This window comes from Spea bombifrons, chromosome 4 (assembly GCF_027358695.1).
Source record: "Spea bombifrons isolate aSpeBom1 chromosome 4, aSpeBom1.2.pri, whole genome shotgun sequence".
NCBI lineage: Eukaryota > Metazoa > Chordata > Amphibia > Anura > Pelobatidae > Spea > Spea bombifrons.
Window position 1 is genome coordinate 101464874 of NC_071090.1, and position 17645 is coordinate 101482518.

General features: G+C 44.7%; 2 protein-coding genes across 8 annotated transcripts in view; both read right to left on the bottom strand.

Annotated features, from left to right (window-relative positions):
* Positions 1–342: 342 nt before the first annotated feature.
* NKX6-3 (NK6 homeobox 3) lies at positions 343–5220 on the bottom strand. Its single transcript, XM_053463080.1, has 3 exons — positions 3677–5220; positions 1558–1727; positions 343–1119 (listed from the first exon to the last, which is right to left on the bottom strand). The coding sequence occupies exons 1-3, from the start codon at positions 4044–4046 to the stop codon at positions 889–891; spliced, it is 771 nt and encodes a 256-aa protein (XP_053319055.1). The 5' UTR covers positions 4047–5220; the 3' UTR covers positions 343–888.
* A 3098-nt stretch (positions 5221–8318) lies between these two features.
* Positions 8319–17645, bottom strand: part of ANK1 (ankyrin 1) — an 81610-nt gene continuing 72283 nt past the window's right edge. For 4 of the 7 annotated variants that reach the window (XM_053463028.1, XM_053463030.1, XM_053463027.1 and 1 more), the window contains 7 exons: positions 15894–16205; positions 15729–15801; positions 14900–15071; positions 13020–13103; positions 12393–12545; positions 10595–10735; positions 8319–8574 (listed from right to left, as the gene is read on the bottom strand). In XM_053463028.1, coding sequence (XP_053319003.1) covers positions 10637–10735; positions 12393–12545; positions 13020–13103; positions 14900–15071; positions 15729–15801; positions 15894–16205 — 893 coding nt within the window. In that variant the 3' untranslated portion in view covers positions 8319–8574; positions 10595–10636. Of the gene's footprint in view, positions 8575–10594; positions 10736–12392; positions 12546–13019; positions 13104–13413; positions 13850–14899; positions 15072–15728; positions 15802–15893; positions 16206–17645 lie in introns of those variants that run through there. The other 3 variants (XM_053463029.1, XM_053463032.1, XM_053463033.1) reach the window with 3 other exon arrangements.

Genomic DNA, 17645 nt, shown 5'->3' on the forward strand with positions numbered 1-17645 from the left:
ATGCCAGTTACTAAGTATATACAACATCTTTTGGGTGAGCGGAATCTCCCCAAATCCGATCTCGTTCCGCTGGGTTTTATTAAACTTGCAGATAACTTTTTGAAAGACAACATGGTTAAGAAGGGATTCGGGATGATGAGTATAGCCGAGCGGTGTGACATTTTAACCCCCCCCAAGCACATATTGTATAAAGCCGTATCTTGCACGTTTATGCGGCGTGTCCGTGTCATTGCTATCTACCCCTGCTTATTGACTCATTAGGGTAAATTACCACCTCCCCCCCGGCCATTATACTATTCACACCCTTGTGTGTCCATAGAACTTAACACCTTCAAGGCCGCATTCACGCAATTAATGGTGTGCGAAGTTTTAATAAGCTTTACAGACACATAGTTAAATACGGAATTTGTGGGGGTCCGAAGGAATCGCTGTTCCTCAAACCTGATTGAGAAGCTTTTCTGTTATAATGTCCAGGAGAGGGTTTTTCCGTGAAACACAGATGATTAGTCTGATGTGCCAACCAGGGCTTTGGATTTTCTTGAATATGGTCTTTGCCTTAACAGTCCTTAACTGGCCTTAACAGTCCTTAGCTGGCCCTAACGGTCCTTCGGTATCTCCTGGCTACTTCAAACTGTTAAAATTAGCATTATTTAGGTCATGTTTCAAGAGGCAGAATTCGCCGTTCTTTTGTTGTTGCTTAAATAGTGTGTCACATGATCGATATTTTACAAAGCAGTTTTGATAATGATAATACTTATAATATTAGACTTAGATTTTTAGAGGCTTGCGAGGAGCGAAGGAGGAACCTTATTACGTTCGGAAAGGACCAGTTTTTTGTTCTCCCTCTCAAAGCCAACGGTGAACTTTTTTTGGAGGACTCTTTCAAAGTCATAGGTTGTGGGGCGTCAGGCTGAGCACAGAGAAGGCTGCCCGGTGTTTTCGCAGCAAGAGCCTGATCTTTTCGTCGTCCGAGTCCGGATCCAGTGGCTTACAGTACTCATCGTCTTCGTTCTCAGATGGGGTTAGTTCTCCGGGAGCCCTGGAGGTTACTGACGGGAGGCCGGAGGGGTCTGTAGAACTTTTCTTCCTCCACTTTGTGCGACGGTTCTGAAACCAGACCTGGTGGAGCATATATTTACATCACAATTAAAGATCAGCTCGAGAAGAACTTCATTATGCTTGTTCATGATCTGTCTTTCCTATTCATACTGCTTAGGATGGGTGACTTCATAATTATATTACCTGTTTGATATATGGGATATGTGGTCGGTGCTTGGCACTCGCCTACTTCTCTTTCACTCCCACCCCATTTAAATGCAATTATGGGTAGCCTCACCTCCCTAACCTGCCCCCTACCCCCTCTCACCTCCCATAAGGAGCAGGAGAGGGGAGTTCAGGAGGAGCACACCATGCATGTTCAAGCTAGTGAGGGCTCGAAAACCCATGCATGCGTTCTCATGGCAAACAAGTCAACTTTCCCGCAAGATCTTAAACTGGTAAACACCTTCTTATGAGACCATTAGCCCCTTTTTTGTTTTTGATGTAGGTCTCACTCACCTTGACTTGAGATTCGCTCATGCCCAAACTGAAGGCTAGTCTTGCCCGTTCTGGACCAGCGAGGTATTTCGTCTGTTCAAAGGTCTTCTCCAGGGCAAATATCTGATGGCCTGTGAACGTGGGGCGAGTGTGCTTCTTACGCGTAGTCATTTCTGTGCTCCCCGTTGGGGCTGTTGAGCAATAAGAAGCAAAATGTTTAATTACCATTAACTGGGGGCAGCTTAATGGAAACACAAAACAATGTGAGAGAGTGGATCCTGCTCCTGAAATCTCTTAGGGTCATAAAGGCTAACTCCATGTTACTCCTAAGTGTGGACTAAAACACCATTATGATGGACACCAAGCGTATGAGATGGGTTTTCATAATGTTCCCAAGCTATTGGAAATGCTGAAAACGCTAATAAAATTGGTAAAATATAGGTGTGATAAAAAAAAGTTGGCTCATGGCCAGAAAAAAGCTAAATTATCATAAAACCGTGGTTTATGGGTTATTTAGCCTGACATGTATTATCTAAAAGATAATAGCAGGCTGGCAGTCAGAATGACCTCCTCCTCTGCAGATGATCGCCTTGGCGTTGCTCAAAGTTCTTTGTGGTTCCACCGAGAGGGACTTGGGCAGAGGTCCTGCTGAATTATACAGGATCCGGGGCGTTTGCCCCGGCTGTTTGAACATCCAAAAATCGTACACGCTGTGTCACCACAGCTCCTAATAGAATGTTCCGGGACCATTCCATTGGTTGCTATGGTGATAAGACCTCTTTTGAAATGATGTCTGAATCGAGATGCGAGGAAGCAGTTTAATAATATGTAGGTATAATAGGTATAGAATTGTACATATTGGCTGTAGAAAGGAAAAGAGCAATCTTGGTAAATATGGTGCCTTTATTGGCTTACTCAGTATACAATAGATTGTAAGCCTTTGGGACAAGGTCTCTCATGTACCTAAAGAGGAGACCTAGGCTCTAAAGTTTGCAACCGATTATACTTTAGAAACCATTGAACTTAAAATAGGAAGAAAGGACCAACCTATGTGCCTAATGCACAGATAATCTGGAGTTTAACCGTTTACGGCCTCAGTATATCTGTCCAAAAATCTAATTTAATTGGCTCTGCATTACATGGGGCAACTAAACTCTTACTGTCACATAAACTCCACATAAACTAAACTTATTGCCCCATAAACTCCACATAAACTAAACTCTTATTGCCCCGGGGCTGGCCTTTCACAATGCACGGTGAACTTGGTGAGTAGGATTGCCCCCTGTCCTCCGCAATCCCATTTACAGCGAATAAATACGCGTGTGGTCCCTCCGTGAATGTGTTGGGCATGACTATACAATGTACGCATCATTCGTTATTCGTTAAATGTATTATTATTCTATGTAGCCGCATGATTTACGTGGGCTCCAACTTCCCTTTATAACGTATTATCCAAACTCACAGATTAGTAAATAAACCCTAAAGCCAGGCTGTAATGCAGCGTTCCCAGTACTGATATGATTATATGTATCATCATAACTCCATCAGCCTTTTATAAGAATGGAATTCCTGCGTCATCATATACATTAAAAGTGTTAATATATTTCTATATGTCGCAATCTGTCCTACGCTGATGGGCTCTGTGTTGTTATTACGCAGAAGGGTGATATTATAGGTACCTGTTTAAATGGCGACCCATGCGGAACCCGTAAAACATAAGCATACCAGGTTAATATGACACAAGAGCCCATATTACAGGGATGGCTTGCTACGGGAACTTGGTGAATGCAGTGAATATTACACAGGTCAAAAGACGCACTCACTTGTGTAATAGTTTGGTTAAAACGTACATTGATATATTTATCCTGACATATGATACAGAACAAGGGGGCTATTACATGTTTTTATCTTTTTATTCATCCTATTGCTAGAGTATTCTGTGTTTGCAAATAGTTATAACATTAAAAAGAGTTTTCTTTAATATTTTTCCATAAATTTAGCTCCTGAGTTTCCATATCGCGTTTTCTCCGGTTCTTCATGTTTCCTCCCCTTTCGCCAGTCTGTCCGACCACCAAGTCCATGTTCCCAACTATTACCTCCATAGCATTCTTCCTTCACCCCTTCCCAAATTTTCACTTACCGTTGTTCAGAGTTCGACTTCCTCCTCTCCATTCCTGTCCAATTTCTGCCCATTCTCCTTGACTCTGGTTGCTGTACGGGCTTCCACTCTTGGCCACGATGCCACCTTGGTCTCCATAACAGCTCCCCGGGGCTGAAGCCCTTCCATATGCTGGCATAGCCGGGTATCTTGTTAACATCCCACCATGTGGAGGGGGTAAGGGTCTGCTGAGGATATCAGAAATACCATGGGGTGTCCCTGAAGGAAGGTGACATCCCAATAGAGATGGACTCAGCTTGTGGAAGGTGGCATGGGTTGAGAACTGACACCCAGGGGTTTTCATTTCAGAGTACGGAGGCAGCATAAATGCTCCTGCGTGGTGAGTCTCCATATTGCTTGAAGTGTCCTTAGAGCTTCCGATTTCCCAATGTGGAACCAGCAGAGTTTTCAATGTGGGTCTGACCCATGGAATAAAAATGGGACTCTATGACCACTTTCCAGCCACCAATGGCTCTATGTGGCTAGTCGAGGCAGGATTCCGGGTGGTATCTGTGCTGCGTCATCAACCCTTTTCAGGAACCTCACCTTTTCAGTTCACCTGTACCTACGTTCATGTTGATTTTCACCTTGTTTCTAAAGCTTATGCCCACCTGCTTTCTTTCCTCCTCTCTCAATTCTCACTTGTTTTGCTTTCCCTTCTCCCTAATTTTTCCGTCTCCACACTTTTCTCATTTCTATTTTCTCTTGCTCGGATTCCACTTCTTTCTTCGTTTTATTCTCCCTGCCTCTTTCACCTTACTCTTTCTCCCCAGCCCATCTGCAAATCCCTGGCTCTCCTCACTCCATCACTGTCTCTCTCAAACTCTCATTTCTCATGTTATGTCTATCTGCTTTAGTGCTTCTGCGTCTCTCTTGTTCAGTGCCCCTTCTTTCTCTCTTTTATCTTGTTCTCTCTCGTTCTTGTTCTTCACTCCATCTCATTCATTCTCCAATTTACATCGCCTTTGTTCTCACTATCCGTCAATTTCCTTTTCTAGCTCCCTTGGCTTTCACTATGACATAAGTTTACCTTTTTAAACCCCCTCCTTTTAATTTTTACTTTATTTCTTCGCCTGACTACCCTTAACCTCTACTTTGTGTCTCCTTTGTTCTCTTTTCCTCCACTTCTGTGTTCCTCTCACCTGTCCTCTTTCTTGATATCTTTCTTCCTCGCTCCTCTCTGCTTCCTTTTGTTTTAACCTCTGCTTCTTTTCCTTATTCTTAAGAACTTTCCCTCTCCTTATAACCGCGCTCAGCGATAGATAAGGACACTAGGCAGGTGCCCAGTAGCACCCCCTCTCACGCGTTAGGTGATCCTATTGGCTGGGGTGATGGGTGAAGGCCACCGATTGGCCTCTCCCCACAGCCTTCGCACCCTTAGATAAATTGAACTTTAACATAGGGATTTTAATGAGTTTGATTTTTCCACCGTGATGTTTGTTCACAAAACCGAAGCTGACTATCCCCTTTTCCTATACATAATAGGATTTATTGTAAGCGTATAGATTGCAGTCCACAACTTCAATTTAAGTCTCCCATCAATTTTCTATTGGGCTTGTTTTTATTACTTAAACTATCTTTAACTATATATATATATATATATATATATATATATACATTTATCAAATGGTCTGGTTTTATTGCACTGTATTTTAAGTTATTACGTATAAAATTCTGTCCCCATAAAGTCTACCACTGTTAAAAGATCTGAGTTTTCTCTGCAGCTATTACGGTGTTTATGGATACTGGAGAGCTGACATCTGCATTTTGTAACTAAGGAGAAGCCCTTTCGTATGTAATACTTTATTAAACATTTATTTCCCGTCGGACCGTACCAGCGACCCTGCCTGGGAGTTGGGTTGGTCACCGGGTCGATAACGTTCTGTTATGCCTTTGAATGCATCAAAAACTAGTCCAACTGGCAAAGTCCTTACGTCTAGAAATACCCTAGTCTGAATAACCTTTGTTCAAGCAGGAAAGACAACAGAGAGCTAATGGTCTATGTCTGCTAGAATATAACACCTGTGTTAAATCCCTGGATAAGTCCCGGGACTCATCACTTGGTCGCACCATGCTCTGTAGCTTGTCTGCAAACATTGAACCCACCAGCTCAGTCCTGCCCCCTAGGAATTCTCTGCCGGTGGTTCCCGTGACAGGCTACCATTAGCCCACTAGCCCGTAGTCATTCTTATCCGTCATTCCAAACGTTACCTCCTTCCGGTAGACTCCAACCTACAATCCAGAGCCTTACCTGCCTGTTTATCTCCCACATCTTGTGTCAATTTATTTTCCATCTCTGCCTCCTGTCTTTTTTACCCCAATGTTCATTTTAACTCCTATCTCGAAGACTTTTCTGCTGCCCCTTCCTATGAAATCCCCCCCCTGCATTAAACTCCCTCCACCCTCACGTTACGTGTAATTTTTTTTTTTATATTTTCTGCACCTATTAGCTTTCAATAAATGTTATCATTGATAAAATGCTAACTTTCCATGTAATTCCTGTTAATATGCAAAATGCTTGTTAAATTGGCTCAATAGGCACACATTTTTATTGCCCATATGCAGAGGTGGTGGAGTTTCTATATGACCTCTCTTATTCAGAGACCAAGGGTTGTAGGGTCCAGGCCTTAAGGGTTAAAAGACATTATATAATCCCTGGTCTGTTTGCAGCAATTGGAGTTTAGAGCTGAGAAAAAAACATGTTTGTTCACATCCCCTTTAGAGCGTTTGTAGTAGAGGGAAAAGAACGAGGAGGGTGAAAGGAGAATTATGAATAGGGAGAAAAAGGAAAATAAAAGGTACTCTATAAATCTTTATAATTTGTCTTGGCTCTGGATGTCAACGCAGTGGTGGCTTGTCTATCTGATCTTCGTGGATATAGTCAAATCTTCTTTTGTATCACACTGGTGTAGAATGCTGTGCGGACATCAAATACAAAGCGCGCTGGCTGCTCACAGGCAGCTCTACAGAAATTCACAGCCATCCCATGGAACTTTTTATTTTTGGTATATAGCCCCCCTTGTCTTTCCAATCATTCCACCCATAAAGCTGCTTGTATTTAAGTTACACATACCTAGGAAGCTCAGGGTTTTTGTCCCAGTCTCGTTTGGTAACACATTTGGCGAGTCACTATTCACAATGGGTTAAGGTTAACATTTCAAGAGTCTCAGGGTCAGCTCAGTTAGAAAGTTCCCAGGTATGTTGATTACATTCTGTATATGTATATATGTACATATATGACTGCTTTTACTGCACACAGTATATGATGCATCAAGTTATACACTGGCTGTAATGTCACATCGCCACCTTGTGGTTGCTTTGCATACTGCACGTTCTCAGATTCTATAATTGCAGACAGAATTACTCAGAGATGTTTATATTGCATAGTATTTATTCCCATATGAGCATTTATTGTACAATCAGCTTCTTATGCATATCAGAAATTGCATCTAAAAAGAGCATTGGAAAGGTTGTGAGGGTGAGTGCTTTCTCTCTCCAGAGTAGGACTGGAGGATCTGGGTTTGGGGTAACTGTAGTGGGGAGGGGGGTTAGGCTAAGTCCCTTAATATATAGAATCCTCCCCCTCCCCCCCTAAAGCTGGAACCACATTCCTGAGTCAGGGGAGCGTTTTCTTCCCCATTCCCCCCTACCCCTTGTAATGAACATTCCGCGTGGTACATAGATACTGAGTATCCCTACACACGTTCAGCCTCTCATAATGAACATGCTACATTGTATTACGATGCTGAGCATCTTTCTACCCTCAAAGTGACCATGCTGTGCTCTATAATGATACGGAGTACCTCCATACTCTCCCCAACCCCTGAAAATATAGACATGCTTCTCTGTAGAACGATGCTGAGTATCTCTATACACGTCCAAACCCCCGTAATAAACTCACTACCGCGCTGTATAATAATGCTGGGTATCTTTAATGCGCTACCAGTTAGCTTGATAATAAGCATGCCGCACTGTATAATGGTGCAATGTGCCTCTATGAATGCCTAACCACCTGAAACAAAACATGCCGCACCGTATAATGGTACCGAGTATCTACATACACTTTTATAGCCCTCTACCATTGAAGATACACCTCTGCGTAACGATACTGAGTATCTCTAACATGTAGCCCTTTCGCTTCGAAGGAAACGGAACGTGGAGCGTCTGCAGTATTTTTCGAATCCTTGCCAGGTCTGCCCTGTCGACGTTGTGCTGTGCCCTGCGGCCTTTGGGATAGTCCTTATCCATCCAGGCAAAGGGTTAGTCCTATTGCTGTGTGTCGATGGACAGCCGGGATGATGGGAGAAGACCCCGCACCCCTCCCTTAATGCTGCTGGAGTGTATAGACATACTCAGTACTCTTATACAAAGGAGTATCTGAGACACAAAGCTTTCTGCAGCAGGGATGGGTTGGAATGGGGAGGGGAGGGGAGGGGAGGGGAGGGGAGGGGAGGGGAGGGGAGGGGAGGGGAGGGGAGGGGAGGGGAGGGGAGGGGAGGGGAGGGGGGTAAAGGTTGAGCGCCATCTACTTTTCCAGTCCATATTCCTAAATGCCCCGACCCCCTGCGGGGTTTAAAAAGGTGAATTAAAGGTAAAAGATGGAGCCGAGGATGAGGAGGGCAGCTTTCTTCTTTCCGAATGTCATCATGCACATTACTTGGTAACATGCAGGGTGCAAGTCTTCATGCCGTGAGCATACAGGGGGGCGAGCGTCTGCTTCGGACTTTGGAGTTGGGGGGACAGGGACCCCCCTCAGTTTGATTTGGGGTGGTGTTTGCTTATGAGCGAGAAGGAATTCAATTTTGTACTGATTCATAATTAGTGAGGTGCAGTAAATGGCGGATGGGTTCGCTTCAGTAACTCGTACTCGAGGTGAAATTCTGTGCGGGAGAGAGAGAGGGCGGGGAAGGGGTTAAATAGGGAAGGTAGGGGGGTTGGAGAAAAAGGGGCGAGAACATGGGGAGGGAGAGAAAAAGGCAATTATTTATTGCAAACATTATTATTCCATTATGAAAAGAGACCGACCAATACAGACACATAATCAATGCAGATACATGGCAATCGGGATCAATAGAGATACATTCTGATCGATAGAACTCGCTTGGTTAATAGCAGCCGGCACTAATGTACACGGCTCGTTATATACAATCCTAATTAAAAGGGACATCCGCCAAGCAATGCTGATTTATAAAGCCACAAAACACACGCTAATTAATCATGGATTTCCTCTTCAGCATTTTTTTTTATCTTACTGGTGAGTCCTTTACTCATTAAAACCAGTATCCCGATGCGTCAGACGGTGCCTGGCATACTGGTTTACCCCGATTACTCATATCTGACTGCTTCACCCCTTGGATGGCCGGCTGTCTGTCCTACCCCTGGGATGGCCGGCTGTCTGTCCTACCCCTGGGATGGCCGACCGTCCATGTGTATAATCCCGGGTATGCTTACATTTCCTCACTGTATTAGCCTCTACCACATCTGCTGAATGGCTGTTCCTCTTACCTACCACATTCTCAGTAAAGTTATGCTGAATCTCAGACGAGACTAAGGACTGATTAAGGTCTGAGTCTCAAACGGGCTCACTAGACGGGCCGAATCTGGGGTCAATATTCTTTGTTTAAAAGGAATTGAAATGTTTCTATCTCATCTCCCCGCTCTCCTCCATTCTATAGGCATTGAGATCCTTTTATATAGTCAGTGAGCGCTGGGTATGGACCCGTCCGGCGCAGACAGGCCGAGCTCGCTGACAGTAATCACTGCTCTAAATTTATCCCAGCCGGGGACAGGCCTGTCTGTCCTGATCGGTGTCACATTGCAGGTATGTTCCCCACGGGGAAGGACACGGCGATGCCGTCCTCATTGGCCGCTTCAGACAGCTGAGACCAGAGAGATTATCAGACGATAAATCACGGGGGGCTCTAAGGGACAGCAAGGAAGCTGCCTGCAACAGATCTATACGTGTTTATCTACAGTTTATGTAGATACGCCGGCCAAAGAGCTTGCAATTTACAGTATAGGGAGATCACTTGCATATATTAGAGAAAGGAGTATTAGGAGTAAATAGGATCTGAAGGATCCGCGCATGCTTAGGCTGCGTCCCGTATAACCGGCGGCATGTTATTCCATACCAGACCTATATTTAGTTTGTTTAATGCAGGAGGACGGACAGACAGGCGGATAGATAAACGGCACATGATGAATGGCAGACAAGTTAAGGAAGGGGAGAACAGAGCACACATGAGAGTGACATATCGCACTGGGACCCGACAGCTGATGTTGGACTACAATTCCCAGCATGCACAAGGGTGTATTCACTAAGCTGGGAGGCTATAGGAAAGTTTAACTTTATATTGCCTGGTTTAGCTGGATGTTTTACAGTGACAGCTCTTAAAAATAAGTGGCTCTGATACCTTCTGGTAGCCACATACTCACAAAATATGGCAGAAGTAGTTTAACCCGTTGTTTTCCAGTGTAAAGCTGGTCTCAGGGAGGTTCCAGTTAGTCTAGAGGTGCTTATGTAGGGTTAAGGAAGGGGAAGGCTGGCGACATTCAGCCAAATGGCATACTAATATGTCTAAAGGTGCATTTATAACATGGTCCTGTCCAACAGATCAGTGTATATTGGTCAAGTGCATCTGCACACAGTAATATATACCAAAGGGGCTTGAACAGGAGAAAATCCCACCACAGAAGCACAGGAAGGATCTAGGCAGGGATGAAATGCTGTCTAAAAATGAGTCTGATACACGTGTGATGATATGATGAAATGCTATCATAAAACTACAGGTAATAGGAACATTTTTTGAAATCACATCAGAGAGAAGCTGCCCCTCCGTCTCCTTTGCCAGCCCTCCCCTGTATGAAAGAGGCATGGTTTAAGGGTGTTTAAACTATTACCTGGGTGATTCCCAGTATTTGGGGTGTCCCAGTTTTGGGGTCCTACTGATGCACCCGTTTTGTGCCGGCTCGTTTCACAATCTGTGCCCCTTTCCTCCCGTCTGCGACCTCTGACCTCAAAGAGTCATGTTCGTCTTCTGCCTGCCAGGGGCAGCCCAGGAGACACAGGGTGGGAGCAGGAGGGGAATGAAATGGGACATATTGACACACAGGAATAAGTGGAGACAGAGGCACATGAGGGTTGGAGAGCAACACAACGGGACAAAGAGAGAAACAGAGTTGGCAAATGTAAACTGAGCAAAGATGACATGAAGATGGAGCAAGAGATAAGTGTCAGAGACAGAAAGAACGACTTGTCTACAACGATGGGTCCTAAGTTTAGGCTCAACCTTCGTCTAAAGGTGTGGGCTTCCACATTTGGCCAACACAAAGGGAAAGAGAATTAAGTGGTGTAAGACAGTGACCCCCAGCACACGATGATATGTCAAAATGACCAAGTGATCCATCAGTTATGACTCTGAAAGCAGAGAGTTGGTGAAACCTTTGGGTCTGCGAAGAGTCCCAACACCAAGGCTCAATGAGCACCATAGAGGATGTCAATATATCTCACCATTCTCCATGTAAATACAATAAAAATGAAGGAGAATGTGGAATGATAAAGACAAAAGATAGGGCGAGCTGCAAAGCGGGTTGATATAAAGGGCAGATAAATGATTAGCTTAGATAGAGTCATGGCATACAGCAGGACGATGCAGTCTCTGGATGTTTAGCTGTTCCTACCTGGCTACTAGAGGTGGGATCCAACTGCACCAGAGGGTGGATGTCAACCAACCCAATGACTAATGTGCTTTATAAGTCCAGATGTTACAGAAATGTTCTAAACATTCTGAAGGAACTAAGTAAACGGGTGGAAAAATGATGGCGTATGCGGGGAGTCAAGCTGGACTCTTATCCATCATGGTAGTCAATTGGTCATTAATAATTGTAGCTACAGAGGAGAAATAGGGAGCTGTCTTTGACATCACTCTCTCTGCTCCTTCTAACTGGACCACCATAGACAGCGGAGCGTTCTTCCACTGCCTGTGCGGTGATAGGAGAGCATATAAAAGGTGACAGATGATAAAAATGCTCCATATTTTTCTCATATTTTTTTCACTGTTGGTTACGCTATAAAGGTGTTTATGAACATTCACTGCTCTACATGGCAAATATGATGGATCAGCCTCTTACTGGATAACCCTGAGATAATATCGGTAACTTCACAGACTATAAGAACTTTTGGGACCTTAACATTTGTATTAACACAGTAGCCATCAGCCTACTTTTGTCCATTGGACCTTCATTAAAATAGTCCCATCAAATCCACCAACTCATGACAACCAGGGAAGAGTTGAAGGCTGAACACAGAAGGGCATTTCTCCATAACTGATTCAGAAGCTCCGATTAATGCAATGGTGATGGCGGTATGTGGGAGCTCACAAGCAGCAGTCCAGCAGTTGCCGGATGAATGTCTCCATGGACCAAAGCCAGCCTTTGCTTTGGTGTATTATGGGAGCTGTAGTTCATAAACATCAGGGCAACTACCTGTTGGCTAAGTAATAGGAGTAAGAAGGGCAGAGTATTACACTGAGGGGTAATTAAGCTACCTAAAGCAAGGCTATGGTCAGGCTCCACAGAGATATGGGGGACGAAGAGTTATACTGGCTAAAAATATTTGCTAGGGGGGTCATAATTTTGCACACTATGGAAGCTTCCTGTGTCAAAAAAAGAAAATAAGGAAGGCAAAATAGGACTTTACCTCTCGGTGTAACACAGCATACTTCAGGTAATTGGGGGTCTCACTCTCCAGCTCCTCTGCCTCCTGCAGGGTCCCCTCAATCAGCAAATCTTCATTATCCCCTAGATCTGTGGACCCTGGGGGTCCCACTCTGCGCAGGACCTTCCTGACTGTCTGCAATGGACATTAAAAACATAAAGACACCCTGTGTGACATACTAGAGCTAAAAAGGGGTAAGCATCTCCGAGGTGTGCTGTGGAGGAGCCACGGAATCTGAGGGATCCCCGAAGGGTTGTAATCTGTATTAGAATCTGCTTGTTTTGACTATGAAGTTAAGGAAATAGTTAATCTTCCAAGGAAAGTTTGTCGTTCTCAGGTGTCGGGAATTCTGCCGCTGCGAAGGTTCACCTTCATGGATAGGGCAATCCTGTAATATTCTAGCAATTGGCTCGGGAAGTTACTGTCCCTTTAAGGAGAGGCATTTAGTGTATGCAGGAAGAGGGCAAATACCACTGACATAAATGGATACACGACAAGGACAGCAGACATGTAGTTCTTCAGCTGTTACGGTCATAGTTCTAAGGCTGGCTGTGGATGATGGGATTTGTAGTTCTACAGTACTGTACCTGTACAGACATCGGCACTCACCTTCTTTGTCACTATGTTGCCCTGCTCGTCGGTGAACTCTTCCTCCGTCACCTGCTCCCCAGGAATGTCTGGGACCTCATTACCCTGAAACAAATGGGGCAGTTATTAGTTCCCATCCTAGGGGAGAGTCTGTCGGGCCCGGGGCAGCTGCACAGAACCGTTATAGCCAGCGATGCATAAAGAATATCACACACATAATATATACATTATTTCCTAATAATATTATGAGTGGGACAGAGTTACACTCCACAGATAGATAGAGACTATAACCTTTAAATTGGGAATCAGATATGGAAAACACTTACATTAGGATACACGCGGATATCTGCATGCTATAAATTATATTATATACTATATAGATAATATCACGCAGTATTATTGGTATCAGAGTTACCTTCACAATGACTCTTCTCCGCACAACCTTGGTGGTCAGCGTCTCTTCGTCGTCCTCTCCCCCTCCCTCCCCAAGTTCCCGGTCCAGCTCGGCGTGGAGCCGGCGAAGGACATATTTCGCAGCACCACGGACAATATGTACTACGTTCTGACAACTAACCACAAAAAACCCTATCAGCACTATGCATACCCCTAGCTCAGTAAGGAACCCCCACATCCTGGACCGCTCTCACCTTCTACACCCCTCAATCCTCGCAAAGGATAAAATATAAGATTATCCCCTCTGAAATACACAGCTATATCCTTCCTTAAAATAACCTGGAAAGGGAATACCCCCCCTATGTAATATAATTAAGATCCTGGCATATCCTGTAAAAATGGTTTCCTATGACTGTATACAAAAATAACTTGGGTTCTTGTACATTGCCCCTAGAGCCCCCCCCACTACATATATATATATATATACAGATCTGTAAAAGGCATCTCCGTATTCTTCTTAATCCTAAAATGCACCCCTTCTGACCAAATCCAGCGCCAAGTCCGAAATCCGAGGTTCCTTGACTTCTTTCCCAGAGTTTGGGGCCGAAGCGATTGCCCCGTACGGTCACCCCTGTCACTGTCTGCGTGTGTCAGCTGCCCGGAGGGAGGGAATGAAACCAGACCCAGTGGGGAGGGAAGGAAGAGGATCACTTAATACCCCTTAAATTGGGAAAAGGGCAGGAGGGAAGGTGGGCTGGTGGCCCAGTGAGGAATGACCTCAGCAGCTGAAAGTCACGGTGGGGGGGAGGCGGATTTTAACCAATTTATCTGCGGTTATCTATTTGTATTTGTCAGACCAGCTGAGATTGTGTGTATGTGTGCGTCCATGGCTCTCTGTGACTTAGACATGTGTCTATTTTTGTAACCGTTAAATATAACGTTTTAGTTGTTATTCGTCCAATATCTGTGTATAAACATCTCTACTTAAATACCTTCACTCATCGTTGGGTATGGAATATATGCTATGTAGACATAGAATCTAACAACAGATAAGACCACCTAGTCTGCTATTTGTGTGCTGTAAAGCCTCAGACCACAATCAGTCGTTTTCAGTATTCAGGCACGACACCGAGCAGGTTTGTTGGACGGGTGGCTGGGAGGGCCACATAATTAGTGATATCGCCAGTCCAGCATCAGCTTGGCTCCTGCGGCCGCACACTGCGCGAGTATAAATATTTAACATACGTCATTGCAGCCGCTGACCTTAAAGGGCCAGGGACACTTAGTCAACTATTAGCCCACTGCCTGTTTTTTACCTGTATATACGTAAAAATTTGTTGTAACTGCAGATTTTACCATTTATGTTTGCATCCATTACTGTATATATTTGTTACTTTTCCCATAAAGAGACTGGCGCCTAACATTTTGTCCTATATCTCCATATGGTCCCTAAATGCTGCTTCAAGGACTGATGCTAAGCAATGCACTTACCCTCCCAGATGGCTTACCTCTTGTTGTCCCCTTGTGCTGAACATGGTGGTCTGCTGAGTGACCTTGATTCTGGCGCTACCCTTGAAGTTCTGATGAAGCTCCTCGTAAGTTAAGGGGGCACCATTATCATGGTGAGGAGAACACCGGGAGGGTCTTTGGCCAGGGGCATCTGTGCTCCACTCTTGCACCCTACACATCAAAAGTAAAGTGTGGCCATAAAGATTCTGTGATCCCCTACCAGCAGGTAATTATCTAATGTAGCGTAAACTGGAACTACAAATTAGTACACCTGTGTAAAGAATGTATGGATGCATTCCGTTTGACTGTTTAGGGTCTACTTTTTGCACAAAAAGAGATTCTGGAGCAAAAGTGTCATTATCACCATAACAACCATTTCCTGCGTACTAGACCAGTCCATTGGTTACTATGGTAATAATATATCGCACCAGAATCACTTTTTTTACTCAAACCCCTCCATGATCACTGAGGAACGCAAAAGAAAGTGATGGGCGGCAAATGGTACTCCAGTTTTCGTGGGACTACAAGTCTCATGTGCTTTGAAGAGTTTCCATTGGGCTAGAGCAGGGGTAGGCAATCTTTGGCTCTCCTGATGTTGGGGACTACATCTCCCATAATGATCTTACAGTCATAATGCTGGCAAAGCATCAAGGGAAATGTAGTTCACAACATCTGGAGAGCCGAAGATTGCCTACCCCTGGGCTAGAGCACCCGTCACAGCTGCAGTCAATAATTTAGCCAGCAATACATGGTGCAGGGTGCATATTCTGAGGGACGCTACCGGGTCATATGGAAAACAGGCCAAGTGCTAATGAGATGATGGCTTACCTCTCCACACCACTAGATGTCACTCGACAAGTGGCGGGGGTTTCAGTGATCCGAGCATGTACCCTTTCTGGCCCTGTTACAAGATATGAAAAAGAGGTTGCTAGACCACTACTGACCAACATTCCCCTCTCTTCTTCTCTCCCACTGCCACCTTTAACCTCTGACCTCCGGCTTCAGTGTCCTCCTCCTCCTCCAGGTCAGGGGAGCCCGAGGATGGACGTGGTGGGGCATCCCACTCATCCTCGGCCTTGCTGCAATCCAGAGATGAATCTTCAGGAGCCACCAGTGAGGGGGACAGGCCAGAGGCCCAGAGTGGAAGGTCAGGAAGGTCCAATAGTCCCTCAGGCTCAGCTGTTGCCATGGGAACTCCATCCAACATGGACGCCTCACTCCAGTATTGATCCAGTCTCAGTGGGGAGGGAAGGGAGTAGTTGAGAGAGGCCGGGGAAAGCAGCTCGTCCTGCGTCAAGGGGTGACCTGTTGGGGGGAGGGTGGGGAAGGGATGTCACACACACGCTCCTCAAACAGAAGCAGATGGATATTGCAACCTCAATGCCTCCCGTAGAAGTCTGGACCAGGGTCAGCTTATAACCCAGGTGCATTCTGGGTAACTTCTCTTGTACCTTCATGTGTTTAAAATCTCAGGGATTTAAGATCCGACCTTTACATCTTCACTGACATTAATTTAAATGTGTTCATCAAATACAATATTTTGCTCCCCAAACATACAATATCCCAATAAATCCAGATTTCAGAAGCCTCTCCATGCCTCTTTTCACCTGTAATATTAGTTCTATTTAGGAAAATGGAGGGTATTTTTCGAAAATGGATTCCGGCGCAAAATTTTAAAAGGGATCTTATCGCTCTAGGAAACAAACTAATGTCAAACCAACAGGGACAAATCACCGGTTGCTATAAGAACACTTTTCAAACTTCACATCACAATCACTTTTTTTTTATACCTATGCCCCAGATTGACTTAATGACAGCTATAATTCAAAGGCTGAAAATGACATGTTTGATTAATTAAAGTTCAAGCCCATACAGCAACAAAAATTAGAAGGCCTGTCTAATAGAGAGGATTCCACGTAAGCAGCCCGACAAGGTTTGTCTATGGAGACTAATCTATCAGCGAAAACATACTGCGTTATATTATAGTTTTACTACAGGAAATGCGAGACAGCATGTGGTTAGAGGCTCCTCATTAGTTAGCGCAAGCGAGACACGTATGTTGGGTTAAAAGGTTAGTTTTGGGGTTGGAGCGAAGTAACCAGATATTGTAGAAAGAAGCAAAATCACCCAGTAGCAATGACATGTTTTATGGGTTAAAGGAAAACTGGCCGAAGTGTGGTCAAAGGACACTACATGGAAATAATAATCTGTCTATGTATCATATAAGAGCGCAGCGTTCTAATCTACACCCTGTCCTTATAGATTTTGTATACATTCTAGTCATATTATAAAAATGTTAGTGAGGGTCGGACGTGTCTCCCTGCTCGCTATATAAAGGGAAGTGTGAATGTGCTGAATCTGCAGGCCCCAAGGTCTCCTACTTGTCACCACTCAGCTGTTTAAGCGATCAGCAGGCACCACCACCCTGCCACGTGTCTGCTGATTTTAGTTACATGCGAGGGAGGTGGAGGGGGCTCAGGAGATTCCCACCACACACATCACAAACCGTGGGCAATCAGGACCCCTGGTGTACCTCTGCTCAACAATCCGGTTAGAATGGAGATCTGTGATGACCCCCAACTTGCCCAATCACACCATGGAGGACTTAATTGCATAACCTGTGCCTGCTGGCTCTTTGCGAAAAACTAGCCACATCTCATTTTATGACTTTGCTTCTTGAGATGTTTTACACAAAGTTCAATGAAGTATGGGTTGGGAGTTGGGAGAAAGACCACAATGTACCTC